The sequence below is a fragment of the Macrotis lagotis genome, chromosome 7 (assembly GCF_037893015.1).
Source record: "Macrotis lagotis isolate mMagLag1 chromosome 7, bilby.v1.9.chrom.fasta, whole genome shotgun sequence".
In the NCBI taxonomy this organism is placed as follows: Eukaryota; Metazoa; Chordata; class Mammalia; order Peramelemorphia; family Peramelidae; genus Macrotis; species Macrotis lagotis.
The window spans coordinates 122,306,049-122,331,720 of record NC_133664.1 but is presented as its reverse complement, the minus strand read 5'-3'; the positions used below and the strand labels follow the sequence as shown (position 1 = coordinate 122,331,720).

The 25,672-nt window shown below is 41.3% G+C and overlaps 1 protein-coding gene across 2 annotated transcripts in view; it reads left to right on the top strand.

Moving 5' to 3' along the window:
* The window catches only part of SND1 (staphylococcal nuclease and tudor domain containing 1), a 520,505-nt gene that overhangs the window by 476,557 nt on the left and 18,276 nt on the right, over positions 1-25,672 (top strand). For both annotated transcript variants that reach the window (XM_074193769.1, XM_074193768.1), the window contains one exon: positions 20,327-20,515. In XM_074193769.1, coding sequence (XP_074049870.1) covers positions 20,327-20,515 — 189 coding nt within the window. The remainder of the gene's footprint in view (positions 1-20,326; positions 20,516-25,672) is intronic.

Genomic DNA, 25,672 nt, shown 5'->3' with positions numbered 1-25,672 from the left:
GAAGAGTCATGAAGACTCATTCAGAAAGATTGGCCCCAGCACAAAGATATATTTTATCTGACTACCATTTAGATGTCATCTAAACTTCTATTTTCCTTCTAAGTTGCTTTATTTATTCAACATTTTCCCCCATCTCTCCATAGCAACCCTATTCCTAACACAAAAAATTGTAGATTTCTTGTTTTAATTTAATTTGTATTATAAATATAAACATCCAAAAATAGATTTCAGTGAAAAAAGAAAAATTTATAAAGAATTGTATATGAAACTATGAACTTATTACATACAATTTAGTGGTTGTTTTACATATATACTAATACATATTGTTTAAACTCTTTTGTTCAATTTCACTATTCTGCCTCTCTAAGAAGATGGACCAGAACACACACACACACACACACACACGTTATGATAGCAATACATTTGCCCTACTTTTCTGTGACCCTTTCTGAACTTCTTTCTTTTCTTTATTGTCTTATTTTTGTGTGCCCATCAACTCTTCCTCTCAATAGAATAGAGAGTCAAGCAAAATATCTACATTGAGCATCTGAAAATGGGTGCTACATTCTGTACCAAGAGGGGAAAACATGAGATTTCATCAGTCTTCTGAAGTTACCGTTGAACATTGTAGTGATCAGAGTTCATTCAGAGTTGTTTTCCTAATATAGTCATAGTATGCACTGTTCTTCTGGCTTTGATCACTTTATTTTTATTTTTATTTTTATTTTTTTTTAGTTTTTCTAGGCAATGGGGTTAAGTGGCTTGCCCAAGGCCACACAGCTAGGTTATTATTAAGTGTCTGAGGCCGGATTTGAACTCAGGTCCTCCTGACTCCAGGGCCGGTGCTCTATCCACTGCACCACCTAGTTGCCCCTTGATCACTTTAATTTAATCAGTTCATACACATCTTCCCAGATTTCTTTGAAACCAGTCATTCTTGCAACGCAGTAATATTCAATCCATATACCATCATTTGCACAGAAGATTTCTAGTTCTTTGCCACAACAACAAGGGTTGCTATCAATATTTTTGTACATATGGGACCTCAGACTTATTTTAATTATGTGTTTTTCTTCTTATAAATGGCTTGGAGCATTTTTTCATGTTTGTTTGCAGATGGTTTATATTTCTTTATTTGAAAACTGTTTGTTCATATTGTTTGACCAGTTCTCTTTTGGTAAATTTTTCTCATTCTTAAATATTTGATTTAGTTCTTTATGTATATACAATATTAGACTTTTATGGGAGAAATTTGCTGCAAAGCTATTTCCTAGTTAACTGTTTGCTTAAAAGGCTAACCTCATTTGAGTTTTATTATGCAGAAGCATCTAAATTTTATGTAATCAAAATTATCCATTTTATCTGTTATCAATCAGACAACAGGTAAGTTGATTACATATCTAACATCCACTTTGTGCCAAGCATTATCTTAGACTATAGGAAATCAAAAGCAAAATCACAAAATAATCCCTATCAAGTATTCTTTCTAGGGATGTGTGTGTGTGTGTGTGTGTGTACAAGTTTATACAAGTTTCCAGAATGAATTTAAAATAAATAAGGTTAAGTATAAAATTTAGTGACAGTGCACTAAGAGAAAAGATTGTGTAGGGGGTCATGTTTGATCTGTGAGGGGGGAAAAAGTATATTTAGACATGGGTGATAACTCATACAAAGAGACAGAGATGGGAGATAGAGTGAGAGAAACAGACCTAGCTGGTTTGAGCTTTAGGATGGATGTAGAATGAGGCTGAAGATAGATGATAAAGGGCCTTCAAAGCTAAATGGTTTATCTTAGAGGTGCTATAGTCATTGATGTTGATGATGATGATGATGATGATGATGATGATGATGATGATGATGATGATTAATAACATCTCTCCTATATTTGATGCATAGGTTTCTTCTTCAATCTTTTTGTTCCCATCCCATGTAAACTTTTTTCTTCCTTCTTCATAAAAATATAAGAAATGGCACAGTAAACCTAACTTATGATCCATCCAAAATAATTTTCCATGTCTGTATCAGTACCTATCCTTTCTGCTATGTGGTTAAAAAAAAGTATTCCTCCTTTTTTCCAAGGTTAATCTACTACCTGTTCTTTAGATCATAACCCTTCCCACCTAACCCAAGATACAACATTTCCTTTCAATAGCATCTATCTGTCCTCTCCTTCTTTTCCATCTTCCTACAGTTTTGCACAGACCTTTCCTATTTTGAAAAATGCCTTCAAGATATCTTGTTCCCCCTCTACTTTCTATTCTCTTCTATCCTTTCATTATCAAGCTTTAAAAAATTCTTTTTATTTATTTAAGGCAATGAGGTTAAATGACTTACCCAAGGTCACTCAGCTAGACAATTATTAAGGGTCTGGCACCAGATTTGAACTTGGGTCTCCTGACTCCAGGATCGGGTAGGTACTCTTTCGACTGCACCACCTAGCTGCCTGCCCCCAGTTATCAAACTTTTTAAAAAGTAGAATCTCTGTTTCTTCACCAATTATTTACTTAATATCTGTAGTCTAACTTTCACCACCATGATGGTACAATGTATAAATCAAACTTTGGAGCCAGGACTATTTTTGTCGGGATTATAAATCAGAAGAATGATATAAATACCATAGACTGCTGAAGTTCTTTTCAACTATGAGGTTCTGTAATTCCTATGATCTGACATTTGCTAAATCAGTTTTTTCTCCACTGGTATAACTTGAATGCAGTATTTAACACCGTTGGTCACTTTTATTTTATTGAAACTGTTATTCCTTGTATTTGGAGACACTGTTTCATCCTAGTATTGATTACTTACTCCCTTTCCCCTTTCAAAAAAATGTTCCCCAACCTCAGTCCTCGAATTGATGTTATTTCTCCAATATTCCCCCATCACATATAGCTTTTTTTTTAAGTTTTTTCAAGGCAAACAGGGTTAAGTGGCTTGCCCAAGGCCACACAGCTAGGTAATTATTAAATGTCTGAGACCGGATTTGAACCCAGGTACTCCTGTCTCCGGGGCTGGTGCTTTATCCACTATGCCAACCTACACATATAGCTTTAACTGTATATTTAAATGGTTATATTCTACTTGCTTTATATAGATTATTCCCACTTCTAAATATCTAGTACTGATTTCTTTCCTCTTGGACATTTCCATTTCACTTGGTCACCATCATCTCAGAATCAACATGTGTAAAATCAAATTACTCCCTGCTCTTCACTGTGATATCTCTCCTTCATATCTAATCAGTCATCAAGCCCTATCATTCATCCATTTTGATGTTTCTTACTTTTAATTCTTCCTTTCAGTTCTTACTACCATGTTCCTAGTTCAAGTCTTAACCACCTATAGTCTCTCCCTACCCCACCCCCAATTCATCCTGCAAACTATCACCAGATTAAAAACAACATTTTGTTCCTTTCACTTTCCTCCTCATAAAATCTCAAAGAAAGATCCTTTTTCTATCTGGCCACAATTTCACTTTCCAACTATAACATTGATTATTCATACTTCTTAAACAGTACCAAAATAGTCTAGTCACTGTTTTCCATGTATGTGTAAGTGTATATGCATGCAGGCATGTTATTTACACATATAACCTACCAGTTCTTACCATTGGTATTAAAATATGTAAAATAACAAAATGTCACCTCTTTGCCTTTGCTTCTAGCATCTTGTAGCTAATAATACTTTTGCTACTCTTTTGCACTTTCACCTTCCTTCAATGTCCTGTTTCTCCTTGGAAGCTATTGTTTTGATTTGGTTTTTGTTTGTTTGTTTTGGGTTTTTTGTTTTTGTTTTTGCAAGGCAGTGGGGTTAAGTGGCTTGCCTAAGGCCACACGGCTAGGTAATTATTAAGTGTCTGAGGTCAGATTTGAACTCAGGTGCTCTATCCACTGCACCACTTCCATGGAATCTTTCAGCAAATGTTGGCCCACAGTGAGCCACCTAAATGTCTAGAGAGCTTATTGGCTATCTCACTATCTCACTTGTTCCCCACTTAGCATGCACTGTTGTATCATTACTTTCTTTTGTGTATAAGTCTGGTGTCATCAGGCAAAGTTTAAGTTCCTTGACACAGGAAAGTGTCTTTCCTTCTTCGTTATCTCCCACAGTACCTAACAATATGGGAGACATACTAGACATTCAATAATGCTTGTTAATTTTAGTGAGTGAACAAAAAAGCAGCAAGCTGGAGAGACATACAGAAAAGAAAGATGCTCCTACTCTCAAGAAGTTCACATTCTCTGTCACAAGTCTCCCTACCCATATCCTCTGGACTGATTACCTATTCATATTCCGGATGCCATAGTGCTTTTCCTCCTGCTTTAGACTAGGAGCCAATTCAGTTAAACTGACTTTTTTTTAGGCTGGTTTTTTTTTCTTTTTTGCAAGGAAATGGTGTTAAGTGGCTTGTCCAGGGCCACACAGCTAGACAATTATTAAGTGTCTGAGACCAGATTTGAGCTCAGGTACTCCTGACTCCAGAGCCAGTGCTCCATCCACTGCTCCACCTATCCTCCCCTAACTGACTTATTTTTTAAATTTATTTTTCTAACTACATACAAAGGTAGTCATAAAATTTGAGTTCCACATTTTTCTCCCTTCCCTCCCCCTTTCCCTTGACAGCAACTAATCCAATATAACTTATACATGGTATAACTATGTTAAACATAATTCTATTAGTCATGTTGTGAAAGAAGAATCAAAATAAAAGGTGGAAAAAACCATGAGAGAGGAAAAAACATGAAGTACAAAACAAATTTTTAAATGAGAAATAGTCTCCTTTGGTCTGCATTCAGACTCCATAGTTCTTTTTCTAACTGTGGGTGGTATTTTCCATCACAAGTCCTTAAGAATTGTCATTCATCACTGAACTGCTGATCGTCATACAATGTTACCATTGATGTGTTCAATATTCTCCGGTTCTGCTCACTTCACTCATCATCAATTCGTGCAAGTCTTTCCAGGCTTTTCTGAAGTCTGGCTGCTCATGATTTGTTACAGAACAATAGGACTCCATTTGCCAAGTACAATACCCTGAAGATATAAAGATAGAAATAAGCACATATTCTCATGGAGCTTACATTCTTCCTGGGGAGATATCACATATGTGTTTAGGTAAGTTGATAGAAGATCATTTTAGGAAAGAAAAGAGGTTTCAAGAAGGGAAGAAGAACTTGGATGTCAGGAATAAGGAACAGCTCACGTGTGCAAAAGGATAGAGATGAGAGAAAGGATGTTGCAGTCAAGGAATGAATAATAATGTCTGTACTGTCAAGTACATGAAGGAAATCATGTAATAAGCCTGGAAAGGAAAGTGGCCACCATGTTATAGAGGACTTTAAATGCCTGACTCAGAAATCTGTGTTTTGATTGTAAGGTAATACAGAGCTTGTGAATATTTTTTAGAGAAGACAGCTATGTAGAGAATGTATTGAAGAGAAGAAAGATGAAAACCAGGGAGATCAATTAAGAGGCTATTAAAATAGCCTAGGTTAAGAGGTAATGAGTCTGAACATCAGGTAGTATGAGTGGAGAAAAAAGTATAGATACCAAAGATGAAGAGGTAGAATTGGTAAGACAGCAATTCAGTAGCTATTTGAATGGAAGGAGAGAAAAGAGATGACTTTACAGTTGTGAAACTACATGAGTGGAAGCATGGTGGTGGCTCAAAATAATTAGTTATCTGACCCACACCTCTCCCACATAAACCTCCCCTACAGTCCCATCTCACTCAAGTGCCTTTATCACCCTACCTTGTCTGTTATTTTTCTTTCTTTGGCTTTCAGGCTACTTTTGATAAGGGAAGCTTCTTATTGCTATAAACTAACTGATTGCCTAGTATACTGAGAAGTATACTTCCCAGGAGAACAAAGTTGATCCAGCAAGCATGTAGCAACTCCTGCAATTTGAGCAACTCTTCTACCATCAGTCATTCACCAACACTAAGTGCACATTTACTTTCTAGATACTGACACATGTCCCCAACAAGTCAATCATCTTTCTGTATTGAGAGATCTTGGAGGCTTAAGAGGTTCTGTGAGCCTGCCAAAGCAGAATTTCAAGTACTGGAACAACAAGGAAATAACATCAACTCCTGGCTCTCAAGAGCCTGTCAAGGTCAAGATGCCTGTGCTAATTGAGAAAGTCCACAGACATGTACAGATCCAGAAAGGCAATGTCCAGTGGAGGTTCAGCAGAGGCTTCTTTGGGGACAGGAATTATAAGCCTAGCTTTGAAGAATATGAGAGACATGGATTAGCAAAGTCTGTAAGATAAATGGCATGACTGGGACAGGGAAATAGCAGAAGTAAAGTACCATTACACGTTTACTCTCCATCTCTGCAGACAGAATTTTGCAAAATCGTCTTATTCCTCTTCTCAATGGTAAAGGTTCCGATCAAGTAGAACCTGCCCTCTTTGTGCCTCCCTTGGCCATATATAGAATGTTTTGCTGTAATACTATTGTCTGTGAGCAGCAAGCAGAGTTCTAGGAGATTGGGCAGAGTGGAACACTCCCAGGTTTAAAAGTGGGCCGTTTGTTGAGTCAATGTGCTACAGCAGCTAGTATCCTGGACTTACGAAAACCTGAGTTCAAATCCTACCTCATAATTCCCAGTTAAACTAGCTCTGTGACTCTAGACAGATCACTTAATTATGGGCTTCAGTTTCTTCGTCTGTAAAATGAAGAGATAAGACTAGATGACCTCTAAAGTCCCTTCCAACTCTGGATCAATTATTCTGTGATCCATACAGAACAAGAAGTCAGAGATTTAAAGGAGATAGAAGGTAACACTGCCCTAGCATAATCTCATCTTCTTGCTTTATATTGGAGAAAAAAGAAATGGGAAAATTATCCCTTCTTTTCTACTTTCTTCTCTGAATCAGACTTTTTAATCTAATTAATCTAATTTAATCCATTCCTGCCCTTGTAGCTCTGGTTTCCTCACTACCTATGCACAGGATTTTATAAAGGGGAAATACTTGTGTACACCAGTATTTACACAGAGTGCAGGGGTGTAAATGGGTGACTGAAAGCAGAGGATACTATGTCAGGAAACCAGCCAGCAGCCATATTTGCATTGATGGTCTGTAATAACAGAACAGGAGCTTAAACCTAATCCTTTGATGGAGCAGTGGACAAAGACAATTTGAACTGTGCAAGAAACTTGGCCAGACGAAAGTCATCCTGAGAGCTTTACTCCCTCATTTGAAAAGAACTCTCTTCATGTTCCCCTGCACTGCACTTTTGCCTTCAGAGGTAGCCCCTAGCAGAGCTTCATTCAGTTTTAGGACAGTATCATCAACCTGAGGGAAATGCCTCATCTGGGGCAGATTTAGTGATCCTCAGGATTCTGCTTAGAGCAAGAAAACAAGCAGATAGTCCAGTAATAATGAGGGCACCATGGCCTCTTTAGGGATAACACAACACAGCTCCTCCCTAAGGAAAGCATGGTTGAATTAACCCAAGCAAATGAACAGGACTGAGAGGTCCCCTGAAAGCTCTGGGGACCTTATTAAGCTGAATTGTGTTTGGGACATTTGTTTGAAATAGGGAGATTAATGGAACCCTGGCTTTGTTACCCCCACCCCTTTCACCCATCTCCTACCATTGTGTTTCAAAATTTTCAAGATCTGGTTCAAAGATGATAGAGTGGGGAGTGGGGCGGGGGGGGGGGGGGGGGGGGAGGGAGGGGAGGGTACCTGGAATGTTAAGTGGGAATAAGGGAAGAATAACCCTCTTCTGGTGAAAGGCTCGTGGTTATCAGTGCTGCTCAGTTCCTCTGTGGGCTCATTCAAAGAGGGATTTAAGAGAGTTGGGAAACTGAGTAAAAAGCTCATTAATTTGTACAAGTCTCAGTTTTCTCTGAATCCATTCCATTTATTATCTCTTACTGACAATAATATTCTAAAATAATAATATGTTATAATGTGTTCATCTATTACCTAATCATTCAACACCTCATTAAGTTTCTTTACTATGACTCAAAAAAGCAGTATGATTGGGGAGGAGAGTGCTCTTCAGTTGTTTTTCCATCATGTCTGACTCTTCTTGACCCCATTTGGAGTTTTCTTTTTTTCCCCCTATTTGGAGTTGTCTTGGCAAAGATACTGGAGTGGTTTGCCATTTCTTTCCCCAGCTCATTTTATAGATTAAGAAACTATTCTGTAGGGGCGGCTAGGTGGCACAGTGGATGAAGCACAGGCCCTGGAGTCAGGAGTACCTGGGTTCAAATCCAGTCTCAGACACTTAAAAATTACCTAGCTGTGTGGCTTTGAGCAAGCCACTTAACCCTGTTTGCCTTGCAAAAACCTAAAAAAAAAAACCCCAAAACTATTCTGTAAAGGTAAAAAGGGTGAAGAAACTTGTCCAGGGTCACACAGGTAGTAAATGTCTAGCACTATCCACCAAGCCACCCTAGCTATGGGGTGGGGGTGGGGGGGGCGGGGAGATCGTTTTGTCTTTTCTTTGATCTCATCCTCTATGTTCAAGTAATATTGTCACTGGATTCAAGAGCATAAATGATGCTTTTTTAGACATTGTTTCAAATTGTTTTCCAGGGAGGTTAGACCAATTCCCAGTGAATCAGCAATGACATTATTGTGTTATTTTCTTCACAGTCCATTCCAGCATTTGTCATTTTCTTTTTTGTCTTCTTTGCCAACCTACAAAGTAAGTTTAATTTGGAGAAGTTTTTCATCTGATTTTCAATTAATGTCTTGGATTCTCTATTTATATCTTTCTACCTTTTATCTATTGGGAAATGACTCTTCTTACAAATTTTAATTCATCCCTTATATATCTTAGATAAGAGAAACTTTCTGCAAAGGTTTTTTCCCCCAGCTGCTTCCCTTATAATTTTTCACTGCTTTGGTTTTGTTTGTGCAAAAAAAAACTTTTATTTTATATAATCAGAATTGTTCATTTTATCATCTGTTATTATCTTTCCTTTGTTTCATTATGAACTCTTAATATAATCAATAACTAATAAAGAATATTTTCTTCCCTGTTCTTTTCATTTGCTTCTGCTGTGACCTTTTATATCTAAGCCTTAAATCCATTTGGAGATAATCTTTGTATATGGTATGATATGGTTCATTTGCACCAAACTACTTTCCCAGAAGCTCTTATCAAATAAAGACTCTACTCCAGGAGTTGGAAGATTTGGGGCCTAAATTTTGCAGTGGCTAACTAACTTCTGTTTTTTCATTGTCTGGCCATGAACCTCATTAATCTTAATTAATCTTTTAGTGATAAACTAGATTTGAAGGGGTTCTCACAATTCACAGTTCTCAGAGGCCTTGCTTCACTATGAAAAAAATCTTTTCTTACTGTATTTTGATTAGTATTGCAAAAGTGCAGAACACTTCTCATATTTGTTTGCTTTTAGTTTTCCCACAGTTTATCCCATACTTCCCTGGACAAAAGATGGTTCTATGTGAATCTGTAGGGCCAGGAAAAAAGAATAGGCTATTTCCTGACACCTTCTTTCCAGAATAATGACTAGGGAAGATTTTCCTTGATTAGAAGTAATCAGAATGATTGCAAGGTTTGTAGGCTCAGACAGTGCTACCATGAAGAGTAGCAATGGGCACAGTAGGAAATTCATCTCTTGGAGAAGAGATCCTTCTCCAACCAAACAAGAAGTTAATACCTCTTTCTCCAAACTGAGTGTGTGAAGAAGTAAAAAGAGAGCCCTGAGGTGCTGAACTTTTTTTTAATCAATAATTATAAGTCAGCCTTATCAGATTTGCAAAACTTGATCTCTTAAGATGCATTATAGAAGAGGTAGTAACCCCACGAAAGAGGCAATAGTTCTTCTGAAATCTGCCCTGTCCTAAGTGCATCTTTAGAATGGTGTTCAGTTCTAGATTCACCCTGAGTGAGCACAGGTCTACCACCTGAGACTTGTATCTTGCCAGATGGTGAGTCGTGGTGGAAGAAGGAGGATGGGATAAAGCAGAAAGGAACTAAGACTACTTGAAATAGAGACTGGCACCCCCAACTGCTGTCCCTGCCTAATAGTTTTCTCTTGTCTAAAAAACCACATATATAGAAGAAATAGAGGAATAAGCTCTATACTATACTCTACTGCCTTCACTTGTACCTGGATAAAAAGGAAATTGTATTCCCATTCCAAGCTTCTTCAGTTCTGGCAAAGGCAACAAAGCCAACTGTGAGTCTTCCCCTCTGCTCTCCATCTCAGTGAGGGAGCCTACCTCTCAGTAGCTCTGAGTCATCACTGCTGGCTGCACTAACCAAAGGCAGTTTCTCCTGTATGTGTCTCCAAGCTAGGTCAGCTGTGGAAGAGGGAGCCACAGGGATACTCTTACCCTGGAGAGTTGCCTGGCAGGGCCCATCTCAGCTCAACATGATGCTGTTTCCTCCCAAGAGACAGCTTCCTTTCTCAGCAGCTCTACAGTTTATTCCCCTGTTGATGGATTAGGGAATCTGAGTGGTTTATCTCAAGACAACTTTTTTCCAGGAGGGTTAGGGCCAAAGAAGGCCAAGAATCTATGTTGGTGAAAAGCACACTGAGCTTTAGACCTGTCTTCTGAAATTATTGGAACATGCCCTTGGATCAGCTATTGGGATCAGGTGCCTAAAGGGAAGGATTCCTATTTGATTTTTTTTTTCTAAAACCAGGCCAAAGTCTCATCAACCATATTGAACTCCCATGAAATAAAAAAAAAAAAGATTTCTTCCCATTCCCACTTGGGCCTCGAACTAGACAAAAATCAGAGTTCTTTCAGTGTATCTGAGAGACTTCAATCAAGCTTTCTAGTCTCAGTCTTGGTAGAAGGAATACCATCTGGAGGCCACCCGACCTGGATGAAAGCAGTTTTTATTCTTCCTCTTGGCCAAAACAACTTTCCACAACTAGAGGACCTTTGGGAGTTGCTAAAGTCCCTAAATCCGCCCAGCATCCAGATAGAGCCCACCAACCTGCTTCAGACAAAAGAGACCTAGTAGGGAGTTGGGGTCTACAAAGCCACACCTGGGTTAGACAGGGTTAAGACTCACTGTTGGTCTCTAGCTTTGGGTTTTCCTAAGATGAACAGTCTGCTTTCCTTATTGTCTGCACCAAAGGAACAGATTGCGTCAGTTTGTAAACTGTGTTACCACTTGCAAAGGCCTGAAGTCAGCAGGTTTTCATTTCCCGGCAGACGAGGATGCTGCCGATGGGCTTGGCTGCTGCATCTCTGCCTCAGGCGGGACCCAGGAGCCTCCCATCATTCTATTCCTCACATAAAAGGAGTGCCAATCCTCCTGCAGAGAGACCCCACTTCCCTTCCCAGCCACGGGGATCCAGAAGCTCCAGCCCCTCTAGCCTTGAGCCAAGCTGTGCTTGCCTGCCAAGCGTTCCCAGGGCCTGATGCATGCCAGAGTTTGGATGTCAGGAAAGTAACTGCACGCAAAGGCAGCTAGCTCTGCATGTGCTGGGCTTCATGGAACCAAACACTTTGGTAGCAGTGAGAAATTTGGACAAAGGCTCCTCATTGAGAGCCACAGTGACCCTGCTGTCTGCTTTATCTCTGGGAATGTGTAATATTCCCACTCTTCCCTCCCTAACTTTTTTCTGCCTTAGCCACTTCCCACTTGGGACCCAAGAATCATTTCAGAGGAATTATCTCTTTTGCTAAAAGGCTTGCTGAGTGCTCACTATCTCTTCAAAGTAGTTAGTTGAGGTGGGATGAACAGCTGCACAGGTACTCTTTTACTGTCACCACTAACCAAGTTCATGGCTCATATTCTAGCCATATACTGTAGTCTTCATACAGTGTGAGTCCAGCAAAACACCCAGTTCCTTAGCATACTCCCCTGAGCTAGGTGAGGTCCTTCTAGCCCAACTCCACTATAGGATGACCCCTTTATACACATGGTTGACAATCTGCAATAAATGCAAGAGCTCACTTTGTTTCCCCATCCCTGCCCTCTTTCCTCTTTCCCTTCTTCTATCTCTCCATCTTTCCTCTTTACATCACTTTTCTACCAGTGACTCACCAGTGCTCTGATTAAGCACAGGGCCTTTGAGCAAAGCAAATCTCTCTGACTTCTGTCCCCCATATAGCAATTCTATTCAACAAACTTTTTTTTTTCCACAACTGCTGTTCAGAAGAGAGAAACATAAAAAGACAGTATTTTCTGTCTTCAAAGAGCTAACAGTCTAATAGGGGAAATGAAATATAAATAACTAAAATACAGACTAGCAAATGGTAAGTACCCAAGGGATGCACAATGTTATAGGAGTTTTGAGAGAAAATTTCATCTCTAACTTGGTGGATCGAGTAAAATAATAGTATTTGAGATGGATGTTCAAGGAGAGGATTTCAATATACATTCCTATTGGGGAATGATATGAGTAAAGGCACTGAACTTACATGGGGCAAAGAATGATGAAACAGTTGTGTGAGGCCTGAAAAAGTAGATTAGTACCTTGATGTGGAGAGCCTTGAGTGCCAGACTTAGGAGTTTGAACTTTATTTGGGCAGTACATACCCATCCACTCATATTATTGTCCATATTACCTTCTTACCCTTTTGCCCCAGCCCTCATCATTGCTTTTGTTTCCCTGTCTATGCTCTATTTCACCTTGTGTACTAGATAATGATAAATAATTAGAAGAATAATAGCTTGCATTTAAGGATAATTTATAAAGTATGGTTACAAATACCATCTCATTTTAACCTACAGCAAATGTAATCTTAAATTGAGGACAGAGGCTAATAATATGTAGAGATAACTACATATTCTTACTTCCCCAGATTTTAGACTTAGTTGTTAATTGAACCCTTGTACCTCAAATGTACTTGGAAAACATTATTATCTCCTATACTACTACCCATAGACCAGGGTAGAACAATTTTCCTTGAAGTTGACCCAGGATGGAGATGTCTTGTATGTCTAATTCTTTCCCCATAACCCTCTCAGGCTTATAAGGATAATGGAGAATCCCCATCAGATTGTTTCCTGAGATCCTGGAGCTGTCACTGGATAATTTCCTAAGGTGCCTCAGGCATTTTGCATAGCCCAAATAGCTCCTGTAGCATGAGTGGGAGTGGTTACTTCTGTCTTCCTGGCAGAAGAAGGGAGAGGAGATGAGGTGCATGGATGTGCCTGCTCCAATGGCTTTTCCATTGGACCACATTCTGGAATAGTATACATAGAGCACATAGACTACCCCATCACTACCCTTTTGTAGTGATTTTTTTAGATCAATTTGCCTTTAGTATCCATGTCATTCTTACTTTCTGGACTTTTAGAATGGTTCCTTTCAGTCAATAGTTATTCTTCAATTTCATAGTGGCAGAGGTTGCAGGAGATCCACTCACAATATTTACACTTTATTTAATACCCATGTCCATTTGATACACATGGGCCTTGAGGGAAGAGAAGAGCTAGAGTTACTGAATGGAACTCTGGGAATTGCCTCAATCTATTACTGTATATGCCTCATGTCATGCCATAGGGCAAGGTGTCTCCCCTTTCTCTATTTTAGTACCTGTTCCCTAGAGGCTTAAGTATGGTGGGCTAAGGAGTGTAGACCATATTGGTAGACAACTTTGCAACAGAGCAGAGATTTCAGGGTTCTTGTTCTCCCCCTGACTACACCTTGCTACCAAGATGAAGGACATAGCTCCTTATTTCTTTTTTTTTTTTTTTAGATTTTTCAAGGCAATGGGGTTAAGTGGCTTGCCCAAGGCCACACGGCTAGGTAATTATTAAGTGTCTGAGGTTGGATTTGAACCCAGGTACTCCTGACTCCAAGGCTGGTGCTCTGTTCAATGTGCCACCTAGCCACCTTCTTATTTCTTGAATAAGAAACTGATTCTACCCATATTTCCTGTAAAGGGAGGAAAGAGTACTGGTCTGAGGGGAAATAGACATCCAAAACCCAGAGCAAAAATGTGAATACATTCAGTATATGTGGGAGGAGGGGACCGTGTGTTGGTAGATAACTGTGCTTAGAATTTGTTTCTGAGAAGGAAACTTACAAAGAATGACAGTGAAAGCCCCATTACTATTAGGTCTTATCTATCTCAGTCAGCAAAATGCTGTGTGTCCCTGGGGCCTCTTCCCCTCTATGAAGTAGGGATAAAAGCAGAATAAAACAGCCTCTCTCAGTGGACACAGAGGTGTATTCCATGCCCAGATGCAAGGAGCTCTTCCTCAGTAATTAGAAAAAACCCAAATTAACAGCCTGTGCCGTTTGTATTAATTTGGTAAATAAGCCAGAACAATTTCATTAGTGGCACATTAATGTGCTTGGGAGCAGGAGGATGTGTCCTACTGTGAGGCAACAGAGCCTGCACATTGTCACCTCTGGGAGAACATTTAAGGTCAGGGTCAAGGGGAGTCCCAGGTCAGTGCTTCTGACCCTAGTCCTTTTGCCCTTTCTATGTAGCTAAGAGATAGTTCCCAACCACCCATATAAAGAATAATGTGCTCTTGGGGGCTCATCCTGTTATTTCTTCTTTAAGGTCTTAGCAATACACCTCAGACTCTCTGATTCAGTAGATTGAACTGGTTTTCATGGGGGTCAAAGAGCAATTGAGCATAGAATAGATAGTTGAGGTTCCTCAAAGGGTTTCCAATTCAGAGAAGACTTAAGAAATAGCTATAAGGCAGATTCCATAACTTAAAAAAGCTCTGTGCTTTTCTCTGTGTCAAGAGGGAAATGTTATAGAGTGTATATAGCTGATTTAGGTCCTATCCTGCAGACAGCTGGATTCAAAAGCCAACAAGGAGTGCTAGACCAGTCTGATTAAAAAGTAGACAACCTTAAATAGATATTGAGTGCTTACCATGGACCAATTTACAAAGATTTGAGAAATATGAGATCCAACTCTGGGCACTCGGGCTTCAGAGGAAGTAACAGAGTAAGTAAACCTGGCAGTAGTACTCTGTCTTTAAATACACCAAATTGAGCTTTCCTTTAGGTGTCTTGACTGCCTGCATCTAATCTAAGCAGAGACTCACTTGTCATTTCCCTTGGAATAAAACCTCCTGATTGCCTTCCCATCAGAGTAACTGAAAAGATTCGCATCCTTCTCCTAGAACAGTGTACAATGTGTCTATCTGTTCATCCCAGTCTCTGTACAAATGGAAAGCTATGTCCCCCCAGGGAGAAGAGGCAGAAGAAGGAGGTGATGGAGTAGAGCCACCATCTGTCCTATGTTGAAGCTGCTTGCAACCTCCTGGACATATTAACCCACATATTTTCTCTTTCTCTCTCTCTCTCTCTCTCTCTCTCTCTCTCTCTCTCTCTCTCTTCCTGCCCACCCAGACCACCCCCCCTTTCTTCTCCTTCCCTCTCTTCCTCAGGGTCTCTCTCTACCTCTGTCTGCTGCTACCTATCTCTCTCACATTCTTTCTCCCCTGCCCCCTCCTTTCTCTCCTTCTCATGCATGTGTTGCTCGTTCTCAGGCCATCTGGCTACCTATGGGAATCACACATACCCTTATCTGACACCAGAAAGAGAAACAGCCCTGTCACATACCATTGTATGTAGTCTCTAAAGGAGACTACCATCACCATAGTTCATTCACGCTATTTCTCCTGAGATCCTAATAATAGTCAAGGGGCCACATATGCTGTAGGTCAGAGGGAGAAGAATGGTTTTGGATATTTGGGGTCTTGCCCTATTCTGATAGGATCCAAATTTTTCCACAGATTTCCCTAAAAGACCATCGAGAACACTCAATTTCATTAAAGATCCTACTTAAGCCACTTATTAGATGTGTGACCCAGGACAAGTTGGATAACCTCTTTTAGCATCAGTTTTCTTATCTGTAAAATGTCAGTGACAATTGCACTAATTTCACAGGGTGAGATCATATAAAATATGTGACGCTCATATAAAATAGGGTATGTAAAGTGCCTGGCAGACATTAAATCACTATTTAAATGTCAACTACTCTGTACAAAGTACTGGGGTAGGTGCTACTGAGGCTGTAAAGATGACTATGATTTAGTTCTCTCCTGCAGCGAGCTTATAATCTATAAGGAAAGATAAGTCAAGCACACAAGTAGAGAGCAGAATGGCAATGTGATCAGAGAGAGAGAGAGAGAGAGAGAGAGAGAGAGAGAGAGATTGCTTTAAATGTTGGGGAAAGGAGAAATCTTTCCTTTGAGGATAGAATAGAAAGCTTTATGAAGGAAATGATATTTGAGCATGGATTTAAAGATGGAGGAGCATTTCAGCAGGCTGAGATACAGGGCAAAGGCATTCTAGAGGGAGGAAACAGCTTTAGAAAAAGAGTAGAAATGGGAAAAAATGAAAAACATATTTAGAGAAAATCAGGGAGTCCAGTCTGACTAATAGAACATAGGGTATATGTTGGAAAGTAATGAGAAATAAGGCTAGGAAAATAAGTTGGAGTGTGTTGTGCTTGCCAAACTAAAGAATATGAACTTTTCTTTAAGGAAGCACTGTGAAGACAGTGATAGCTTTTGAAATATGGTGTGTGATGAGAGCCTCTGAACCATTAATCAGGCATCAAAAATCTCATCCATTGCTCCCCAGAACTGGCGGTGCCTGTACAGACTGAATTCTGCCCCAAAAGGACAACTTCAAAGCTGAGGGGCAGCGTATGCAGACAAAAAGCATCCTGGCTCCACAGGCCTGTAAAGGAATCATCTCCCAGAGCCAAAGGCCATAAGAAGCCCAAGGAAATAGGGCCACTAGTAGAACCTAATCCCTCCCCTGAACTTTTCTTTGGCTTCCCTTGGGGTCTGTGGTTTGATTGACGAAACCATAGCAGTAGAGGTAGTAATAAAAAAAAGAGAAACAGTAGTAGCCCATGGGTGACAGCTTTATATCCTCCTGCAACCCACTGCACAGCCCAATGCCAGAGCTTTTTTTCTTGAGCGGTTGACTGGGCCCAAGGACTTGTTAGCATATTGATTGTAGGCAAGAGAAGGCTGATGTAGTGCCGTGGTCAGCCCCACAAGAAAAAACTAAGCTACTCCTGAAGACCATTGGACCTTTCATGAGACTTACTGGTTCTGGAAACCAGGCACTCTGATGTAAATTTGAAGTTGGTGAGAGTGGACAGAAGCTGCCTGGTGGGTTTTTCATTGCAATGGGATTATGGTCAACTTTTATCCTGTCTAGCTTTGTCTCTAACCACTGGTCTTTTTAACAGTCTAGATCAGGGATTCTTAACCAAAGGTTTAGGAAAAGTGCAAATCAATGGGATTCTGACTACAACAATAGACAGGAGATTGCAGGGGGTCCATGAACTTAGAGAGGAAAAATTGTATCTTTGTTTTCACTAAGCTTTGGTTTCTTTTGTAATCATACATGTTTTAGTTTTATTTAGAGTCATTATTCTGGAAAGGAATCCATAGACTTCACCAAACTGCCAGAAGGGAATCATGATACAAAAAGTTAAGAACTCCTAATCTAGAGCAATCGTGCCCAAAAGGTCACTTAGGATACCTATCCTCTCAGATCTGCTACTATTGCTGTTTCAAGCAGCAGTCCACAGTTTTCTTGGGAAAGACCCAAGAAGAAATCCAAGAGTCCCTCTTGTTATTTCCATGAAGAAATCCATGTGTAGAGGAGCTTTTTTTTGGGGTGGGGGGGGTGTTATACACATGGTTGACAAAGCCTAACAGTGAAAAGATAATCTCCATTTACCCTATTTCTCCCATCTCATTCTTCACCACCATCATCTTGAAATCAAAACCATTCAAATGGAAAACCTCACCAATCTTGAACTGAATATTTGAAGGAAAGGTTAAATCCTCCTTTCTAACATTAAGGAAGGCACCATAAGGGGAGGCTCATGAGTGTGACATTCCTATCTTAGAGTCTCTAGAAAATATTATACACCATTTAGGGCCAAAGACTTTTATCCAGGGGCATTGTCCCATCTTTATTCACCCCATCATTGGCTGACCCTTCTTGAGCAACAGCATAGTAGCTGGAGGCATTGGGAGATTCTCATTTTAAACTTTAGTTGCCATAGCAACTTGTAATCTGAGCACCTATTTTCATTACTTTGGCTGCTTTCTGAGCAACAGTTCTTTTGTTTCCCTCTTTTTCCATCTCCAATTTGGATTCTTCATGTGAAATAATTGTAAGTAGAATAGAGAGAAAATGCATATCTAATAGCCAGGAGCCTGTTCCTATTTTCTCTTACTCCATAAGGCTTTGTGGGAACTTATAGAGAGATCGGCATAGTCCACTTGACTACAATGGCTTTGATTCAATCATCTGTTGTAAGGGGAGCGGGGAAAGTATTTGAAGAGGAAGAGGATAATACTGAACCAAATGAAGCTAATATTTCTCAAAGAGCCAGTCAGTAAGCATTTATTAAGCATCTTCTATATGTGCTTAGCACTGATGATACAAAGAAAGACAAAAGACAGTCCCTAGCTTCAAGGAGCTTACAGGCTAATAGAGTAGCCAGGAAGGAAGGATCCTCTCAGCCCCAATTATATGTATTTGTACTATACTCCTGGATTCAGGCATTATTCAAATACTACTAATATTTAAAGGGTTAGCCATCACTTTGTATAGAATATAGGGGTGAAGGGGGCAGCTAGGTGGCACAGTGACTAGAACACCGGCCCTGGAGTCAGGAGTACTTGAGTTCAAATCCGGCCTCAGACACTTAATAATAAACAGACCAGCAGACAGATAGATAGATAGATAGATAGATAGATAGATAGATAGATAGATAGATAAATAAATAAATAAAATAGAATTTAGGGATAAGATTCTGGCTGTTGGCTGGTCAGTGAAACACACACTAAGATACCTACTACTCTCCATTTGACCTGGTTAATAGATATCAAGGGTAAGACTCTTCCTTCTCAGGTAGGGAGTAATCATTCCCAAAACCCTGGTGGAGACTGGGTTGCCCCATGACCCAGGCTGCTGCCTCTGCTGGCTCTGTTCCAGGCACCAATGAATTCTCAGGTATTTAGACATTCATTTTATTGTTTAATCGAGCTTGAAGCCATTTAAATTAATACAAGTTTTTACACTTGGCAGCAAGTGGCCCCCTTTAGTGGAGTGAGAAGGGAGGTGAGAGGAGAGTCAAGAGAGAAATACAAGCCAAGCTAAGCTCTTGAATGAAAGTAAAAGCACTAGAGAGATGGGATATAGAGTCATTGAGAGGAAGGATCATATAATATATCTGAGATCTTTTTCCTGAATAGAACATTGGAGCTTTGACTCTGATGTTTAGTATTATTCCTCATTGTACCTCCTTGGGTTCTAAGTGGATGAAGCTATTTGTAGAGCAGAAGAAAATAAGCCAATGAGTTCCATGGGATGCCCAGAGGAGTTATTCAGGCTTGATCTTTGACCATAAAAAGCATAAAAGCCTTCTCTGAGCCCATGACCTTGGAAAATAGTTACATTATCAGGGAGCCAGCCATTGCCAGCATCAAGATACTATGCTATCTAAACTGTAAGATTTTTATTTGTCAGGGACCTAAAAGATCATCTAGTTCCATTCAGCCATGTCTGTCTTCTCCCTATCCCTGCCTGGCATTCATGGTAACCACTTTAATTACCTTCATTAAAAATTCATTCATTCAACTCCTCCAGGCAAAGCACTGCCTCCCCAATCCTCAGGGACAGCCTGGTTCCCTAAGGGCCCACTTGTCTTTCTGCTGCAAAACTGTAGGTGGGAGCTGAGGAAGAGTGGTAGCCAACACCAACCATATTCCTTAACCCTCCTCTCTGCCAATTCCAAAGCACATTAGGATTGATCACACTAAGGCAAAATTACTATCGTGTCCAGAAACCTGGGCCCACTCCCTTTGCTTCCCCTACCCTCTGTGCTTCAGGAGCCCTACATTGGACTAAGACTGTTGTAGTGATAGAATTCACCCCCTGAAGACCAGAGTTTGTGGTAGATTGCTGGAAAGGATATCCTGGCTGGCTGGCTGACATTTTAGCTGGGAATCCCTGGGCCACAGGGAGACAAGTTTCCAGCAGGCTTCCTATTAAGGGGACAGTAGCCTAGGGCCAAGAGAGAGAGACTCTCATTGGTGACCTGATTTTGGCCTATGAGAACATCGGCCCAAGGGTTAGAGGGAAGAGTTCTAAGAAGTGAAGAAGGGCATAGAGGTTGGGGAATAGTTCTAGTCATTGATATTCCCCTACCTGAGATATCCTTGCCCTCTACTGTTTCATAGAGCAGATTCAACCAAGTCTCAGTTTATAAAATGCAAGAACCCAAGAAGTATCACACAGTTGATAGTTTCTTGTCTTTCCCCATACATCAACATCAGTTCCCCATACATCAACATCAGTTCCCCAAATCTAGCCCTCTGCTGACTCGGCTCCTCTTGTTGTGAATACAGGTAGAAGTGGAGGTAGAGAGCATGGATAAAGCTGGGAACTTCATCGGCTGGCTGCATATTGATGGTGTCAACCTGTCGGTCTCACTGGTGGAGCATGCACTTTCCAAGGTTCATTTCACTGCTGAGCGTAGCTCCTACTACAAGTCCTTGCTGTCTGCTGAAGAAGCTGCCAAACAAAAGAAAGAGAAGGTAAGTAGTCATGGGAAGAAGGCTGTGGGGGGATGGAGGATGGCAAATGGTGAGTTTGAGATGGAAGAAGCAGCAGCCAGAACCAGAAACTGCAAGGCTTACAAAGAGTGTCTGATAGCTCTACCACCTTCTGCCTTTCGGCTTGTCATAGGATCATAAATTTAATACTGGAAAGGACATTAATGGTCATCTTGTCCAACTCCTTCATTTTACAGAAAAGGAAACTTGAGTCCAAGCTAGATAAAAGATTTGACCACAAAGTCACAAAGGTATTAAGTGACAAAGCTAGAACTCATACTCAGATCTTTTGATACCAAAGATGTGCTCTTGTCACTAGTAGGTCATACCCAAGAACAGGAATCCTTCCACAGATCTCAATTGTATAGCTAGAGATTGTGTTCTTACTGTGCCCCAGACAGTCTGGAACTGACCAACCCGAGCTGGAGTTACCAGGTAGAGTTAAGCTTCTGCTAAAGGCTACCCTGATGTCTCTGCCTGCCATGCAGGGACTCCTGGCTTTTCAAAGACCATCCTAATAGAGCTAAGCTTAGACAGTTCTATGGTGGCTAGACAGGTTTATCACCATCTTGCCTCTAAGATAAAGATTTTTCCCCCCTACTAAATTATAAAGGATTTCTGATTAGCATCAGTTCAACATCTGCAAGTGTCCACACCTGCACAATTGCAGGTCTTTGAGGTTAAGTCAACAAGCCCTTTGCAGAGACAGGAACAGCCACAAAGGGAGCCCTCTGCTTAGGTCAAATGGGGAATTGAAATTAAGTTTGTCTCCTCTTACCCCCTTACCCTTGACACTGAATCATTCTATCCCAGGAACAACTATCACTCTTGTTATAATTTAAGAATACTCATGTAGTCATAGTAACAATAAAGTATCTAGAGTGTAAAACTTGAGTAAGGTAGATAATAGGGAAACAATTGGGGGCTGAGGAGCCCCCAAGAGGGATAAAAGAGGAGTCTCTGCACTTTTATCTGTCCCCTGACTTTTCCAGGATTCCTTGGATAACCAGAAACCCTAATTTGAATCTGCTTCACGTTATCCTGCTGGAAGCCCATTTCAGAAGCTACCCCTAGAGAGAAATAAACCTGTTAGGATGGCAGATTTACAGTACATCAGCCTCTGCAGACACTGCATTGAGGAGATGGGGGATGGGTCAGGAAGCATTTTTGGGAAACAAATCGTTGATTAAGGAAGAAAGTGCTTTGGTGGTAGGAGCCAGCCTTCCCTGCCCCCCCCCCCACTCCCTCCAAGAGCCTGGCAGAGAGACATACAACCCAGCACTGATAATGGGGATAAATCAATCGGCCACCAATTTGTCAGGGTTTCTCTGTGCTTGAGGAGGATTTTGTAGGACAGCCGTGCTGAGCCATAAATTTGTTCCAGGAATAAATGTTTCGTTCCCTATGGGGGTAATCATCTGGTTCTACGTCTCTGAGTTCTACGTCTCTGATTCCCAGAGCTGAGCCTGCTTACCTAAATAAAGGCAGGGGTTCCTCTACTCTTTTTTTTTTAACTTCTCCTGCCCTTAACAGAAGACTCCTTGGCTCCATCTCTTAGGTCTTTCTATCCTTTACCTTTTCTTCCCCTAGATAGAATTAGTTTCTCCCCTAAAAATTTCTCTTTCCTCCTCATCTCTGCCTCCCTTTCCAAATCACCCGTCCACCCACCCAGAAGAAGCCAGCTACCCAGCTGTTTTGGAATTTGAGGAGAGCAATAATAGATTGCAATTTAGAAATCATTAGAAGATGAAGGAATGGACAGGAAAGATCAGTCTTTTCCTTAGTTGCTCTATCCACCCTTTTTTGTTGAGGCTTCTCAAAAGAAGAAAGTTGTTTGAAATGCCTGAGAGCTGGTGCTTTGGTTGCTGTGAAAGAGAAGGATGGGGAGGTAGGAGAAATTTCATCAGTCTTAGCTGCTCCCTGGAAAGAGTCTTGTCTTTTTCTCCAAAGCCCAATTTCCCAAACATCCTCGTTTCCTGCCTCCTGCCTCCCACCCTCATCCCAACTTCTCCAAACATCTAGGGTAGAATTTTCTAAGTTTCTAAGAGGGAGTCAGAATTGGTTGATATATTATGGTGAGCATCACATCAGAGAAATTGAAGTCCTCTCTGAGTAAGTCATAATCAATAGAATGAGCAGCAAATACCCATTTTCAAGACCCAAATTAAAAAACTGTCTCTCCTTCAGTCACTCCCCCTCACCTACCTTGTAGCTACAGATAGGAACAGTTCTCCAGCCCTCTTGAGCCAATAGTAAGAGAGGCCAGGCCCACCCCACCCCCCAGGGTTAGGACAGAGAGAAAAAGTCTGTGGGTGATGAAGGGAGCACATTCTTTGCCAGGTGTTAGAATTGGGTGTCATTATTTATTGTAAAGAAGATTTGGCTGAATGAGCCCAAGTCATCATTTGCTATTGCCCTTTGATAAAGCCAGGAAGTCATTATCAATGATTAATTACTTACACAGACTGCATGTTTTTATTTCAGCTCAATTAAAGAGCAGGGCCTCACTCTGTGCCAGGGTTGCCCTCCTTGGTCTCTTCTAACATCCACCCTGCACTAAGCAGGCAGCAAAGCCTCTTCAGGAGTCCTGTAGGGCCTGCTGCATATGGATCTCCATGTAGGCCCTGGTCCAACTAGCCAGAGAAGAGCTAGCTGGCCTTGCCTACAGGCTAGGACCATTGTTATCAGTGCTGGCCTTGGAGAAGGAAAATTTCATAAATGTTTGGAACCAAGACCCAGGACCAAGGCAGAGACACACAGGCTTGCTTTGGCAGCATATCCATTAAGATAAGGCATAAACAAAGTTACCTAGGTACTGTACTGTGAATGAACCAGGGAACCAACAGGAAGAGGTGGACTTCAGTACACCAAGGAACTGGGCCTCTGCTCTCCTCTCTGGGACTTTGGGGAAGATGTTAGGAGAACACAAGCCTGGGAGCAAAAGGGGTAACGCGTGTGATTGCCCAGGCACGTGTACATGCATCTATTTGGAGACTCTGATGACTGGAGTTTCCATTTAGTTGCTCCCTCCTGCTGGGCTAATTCCTCCCTGTCCCTATACAGACTCCTCAGTGAAAGGAATGGGTAGAGCCATGCCCTCCCCTTAGTAGGAGGCTGACTAACGGCAAACCCCATTCTCCTCACAAGGCCCAGGGAAGACCTGGAAGCCATGGGGTCAGCAACAGTCACCTCTTTCCATTATACTGCCAGTTTCCTATCTCTTCCCACCCCAACACGGTCCTGACTGAGAAAGAAAAGGTTCCATTGGCCATTGATTTCATCTTTTTTTATTTTGGCTCCCCTGCTGTGGGCGTCAAGGCCTCTTCCACCCTGGCCCAGAGCCAGCCCCTCCCCCGTTGCCTGAGAATAGCGTTATTAAATAAGAGTTTAGAAAAGAAAGACTTGATCCAACAGATCCCCAGACCATGCTTCCCACCCCCTACCAAGTGAGGATAGGGGCTCTCTGGAGGGGGGGGGCAGGATGGAAAAGGAAGCTACTGCTACTTCCTGACCTGATTTGCCCTTCACACCATACTCCTGTCCTTACTGTACAAGTTAACAGGGTTCTGTCCTTCACTGGAGGAGTCACACCAACAGGTAGTGTTTCAAAGCTTAACATGAATATGTATTGTGCTAGGGTAAAATGGAGATTTGTAGGACAAAGAAGCTTTGGAGAAAAAGGGAAAAGTGTTTTTCCAGCCTAGACTTCACTTTGATCAGTAATTAATGTTATAAAGGAGTATAGCTAGGACTATCCTAGCCCAGTGCATGGAGGGCAAGGGAAGAACCTTCCATGTGGCTTTGGTTTGTTTTGTTGATTTTTGGTTTGTTTGTTTTGCCACTAATCCACCAGATAGATGAGTAGACAATGAGCTGGAAAATATAGGTGGTCTTAGAAAGAAGACTAAGCCAATAGTGCACGTGTCCTGTTGCTCTGAGAGTGGGCTCCTGCTCCTTTTCCCTTTAGCCCCAAGACTTTGGCTTTGGAAGCACCTTCTCTAGTCTCTCCAACTGGGGAGGTGAGGGGAAAATTGGGCGTGCCCACACTCCTACAGGAATAACTTTTGCTCCCTGGAAAGGGGACCTTGGGTTTCCTCGCCTCCTTCCAGAGGCCTCTTCAGAGACAGTAAAAGGAGTGTCAGCCTTAGGGATTATAAGTGACATGCTTCTTCTTGATGATCTGAAGTGATGAAGCAAGGGAACATGAAATGGCAGTGAGGACGTGACATTAGCAGATGTCTTGTCAATGTTTATCTTCTCACAACACAAAATCCAAAATTGAGGAGTGAATTGCTTTTTACCAGAGCCCCTTCCTTCTCTAGGACAGAACAAGGGAGGGGGCCTACCAGAATGACCCTGAAGCCTATCCTAATTTCCTCCCAGCTTCCCCTTTCGGTCTTCCAGTGACCATGAGGACCCCAGACTCCAGGAACAAGCTGCTGCCCAGCCACAGGAAGGGAACCAAGGGAGCCAGGGGTAGACCAGTTGAAGCACAACTGCTTCTAAAAGGTTCTCCAAACCTCCCAGTGTAGGGACCTTTTATTCCAGGAGGAACTTGAGAGACAGACTATCAAAACCAACTTTCCCTCTCTCATTTGTCAGAGAATTTGTCAAGAAATTCCATGATTTGCCCAGGGTCACAAAAAGCAGTAAGCAGAGGCAAGATTGGAACCCAGGTCTTTCTGAATTCAAGCCCAGATGTCTCTCCACTATATCATACTGCCTCTCATTAGAGCGGATAGGTCTGGGGCAGAGGATCAACTGCAAGTGACTTCATCTCTCATCTTTCTTTGATCCATTTTAATGACCCTTGTCAAAAGAAGAACCAATTTGATTTGTTGCTAAGAGTGTCCAATAGGAGCGCATACACACATACACACACACACACACACACACACACACACTCTCTCTCTCTCTCTCTCTCTCCTTACACTTGGATTTCTTCCTTCTGATCTTTAGCCTTTGATTCTCAGGATCCTGACTCCCCATCTTTGCGGCCCTTGGTTTCACTAGCTCCTTACCATGTATCCCTGTGACTAGTTCTTTCCAGGTCCTATTTCTAGCCCAACTGTGGGACTCTGGATGTAGCACTTACCATATGCTACTAAATCCCTTTTAACCATCACAGTAGGAATCATG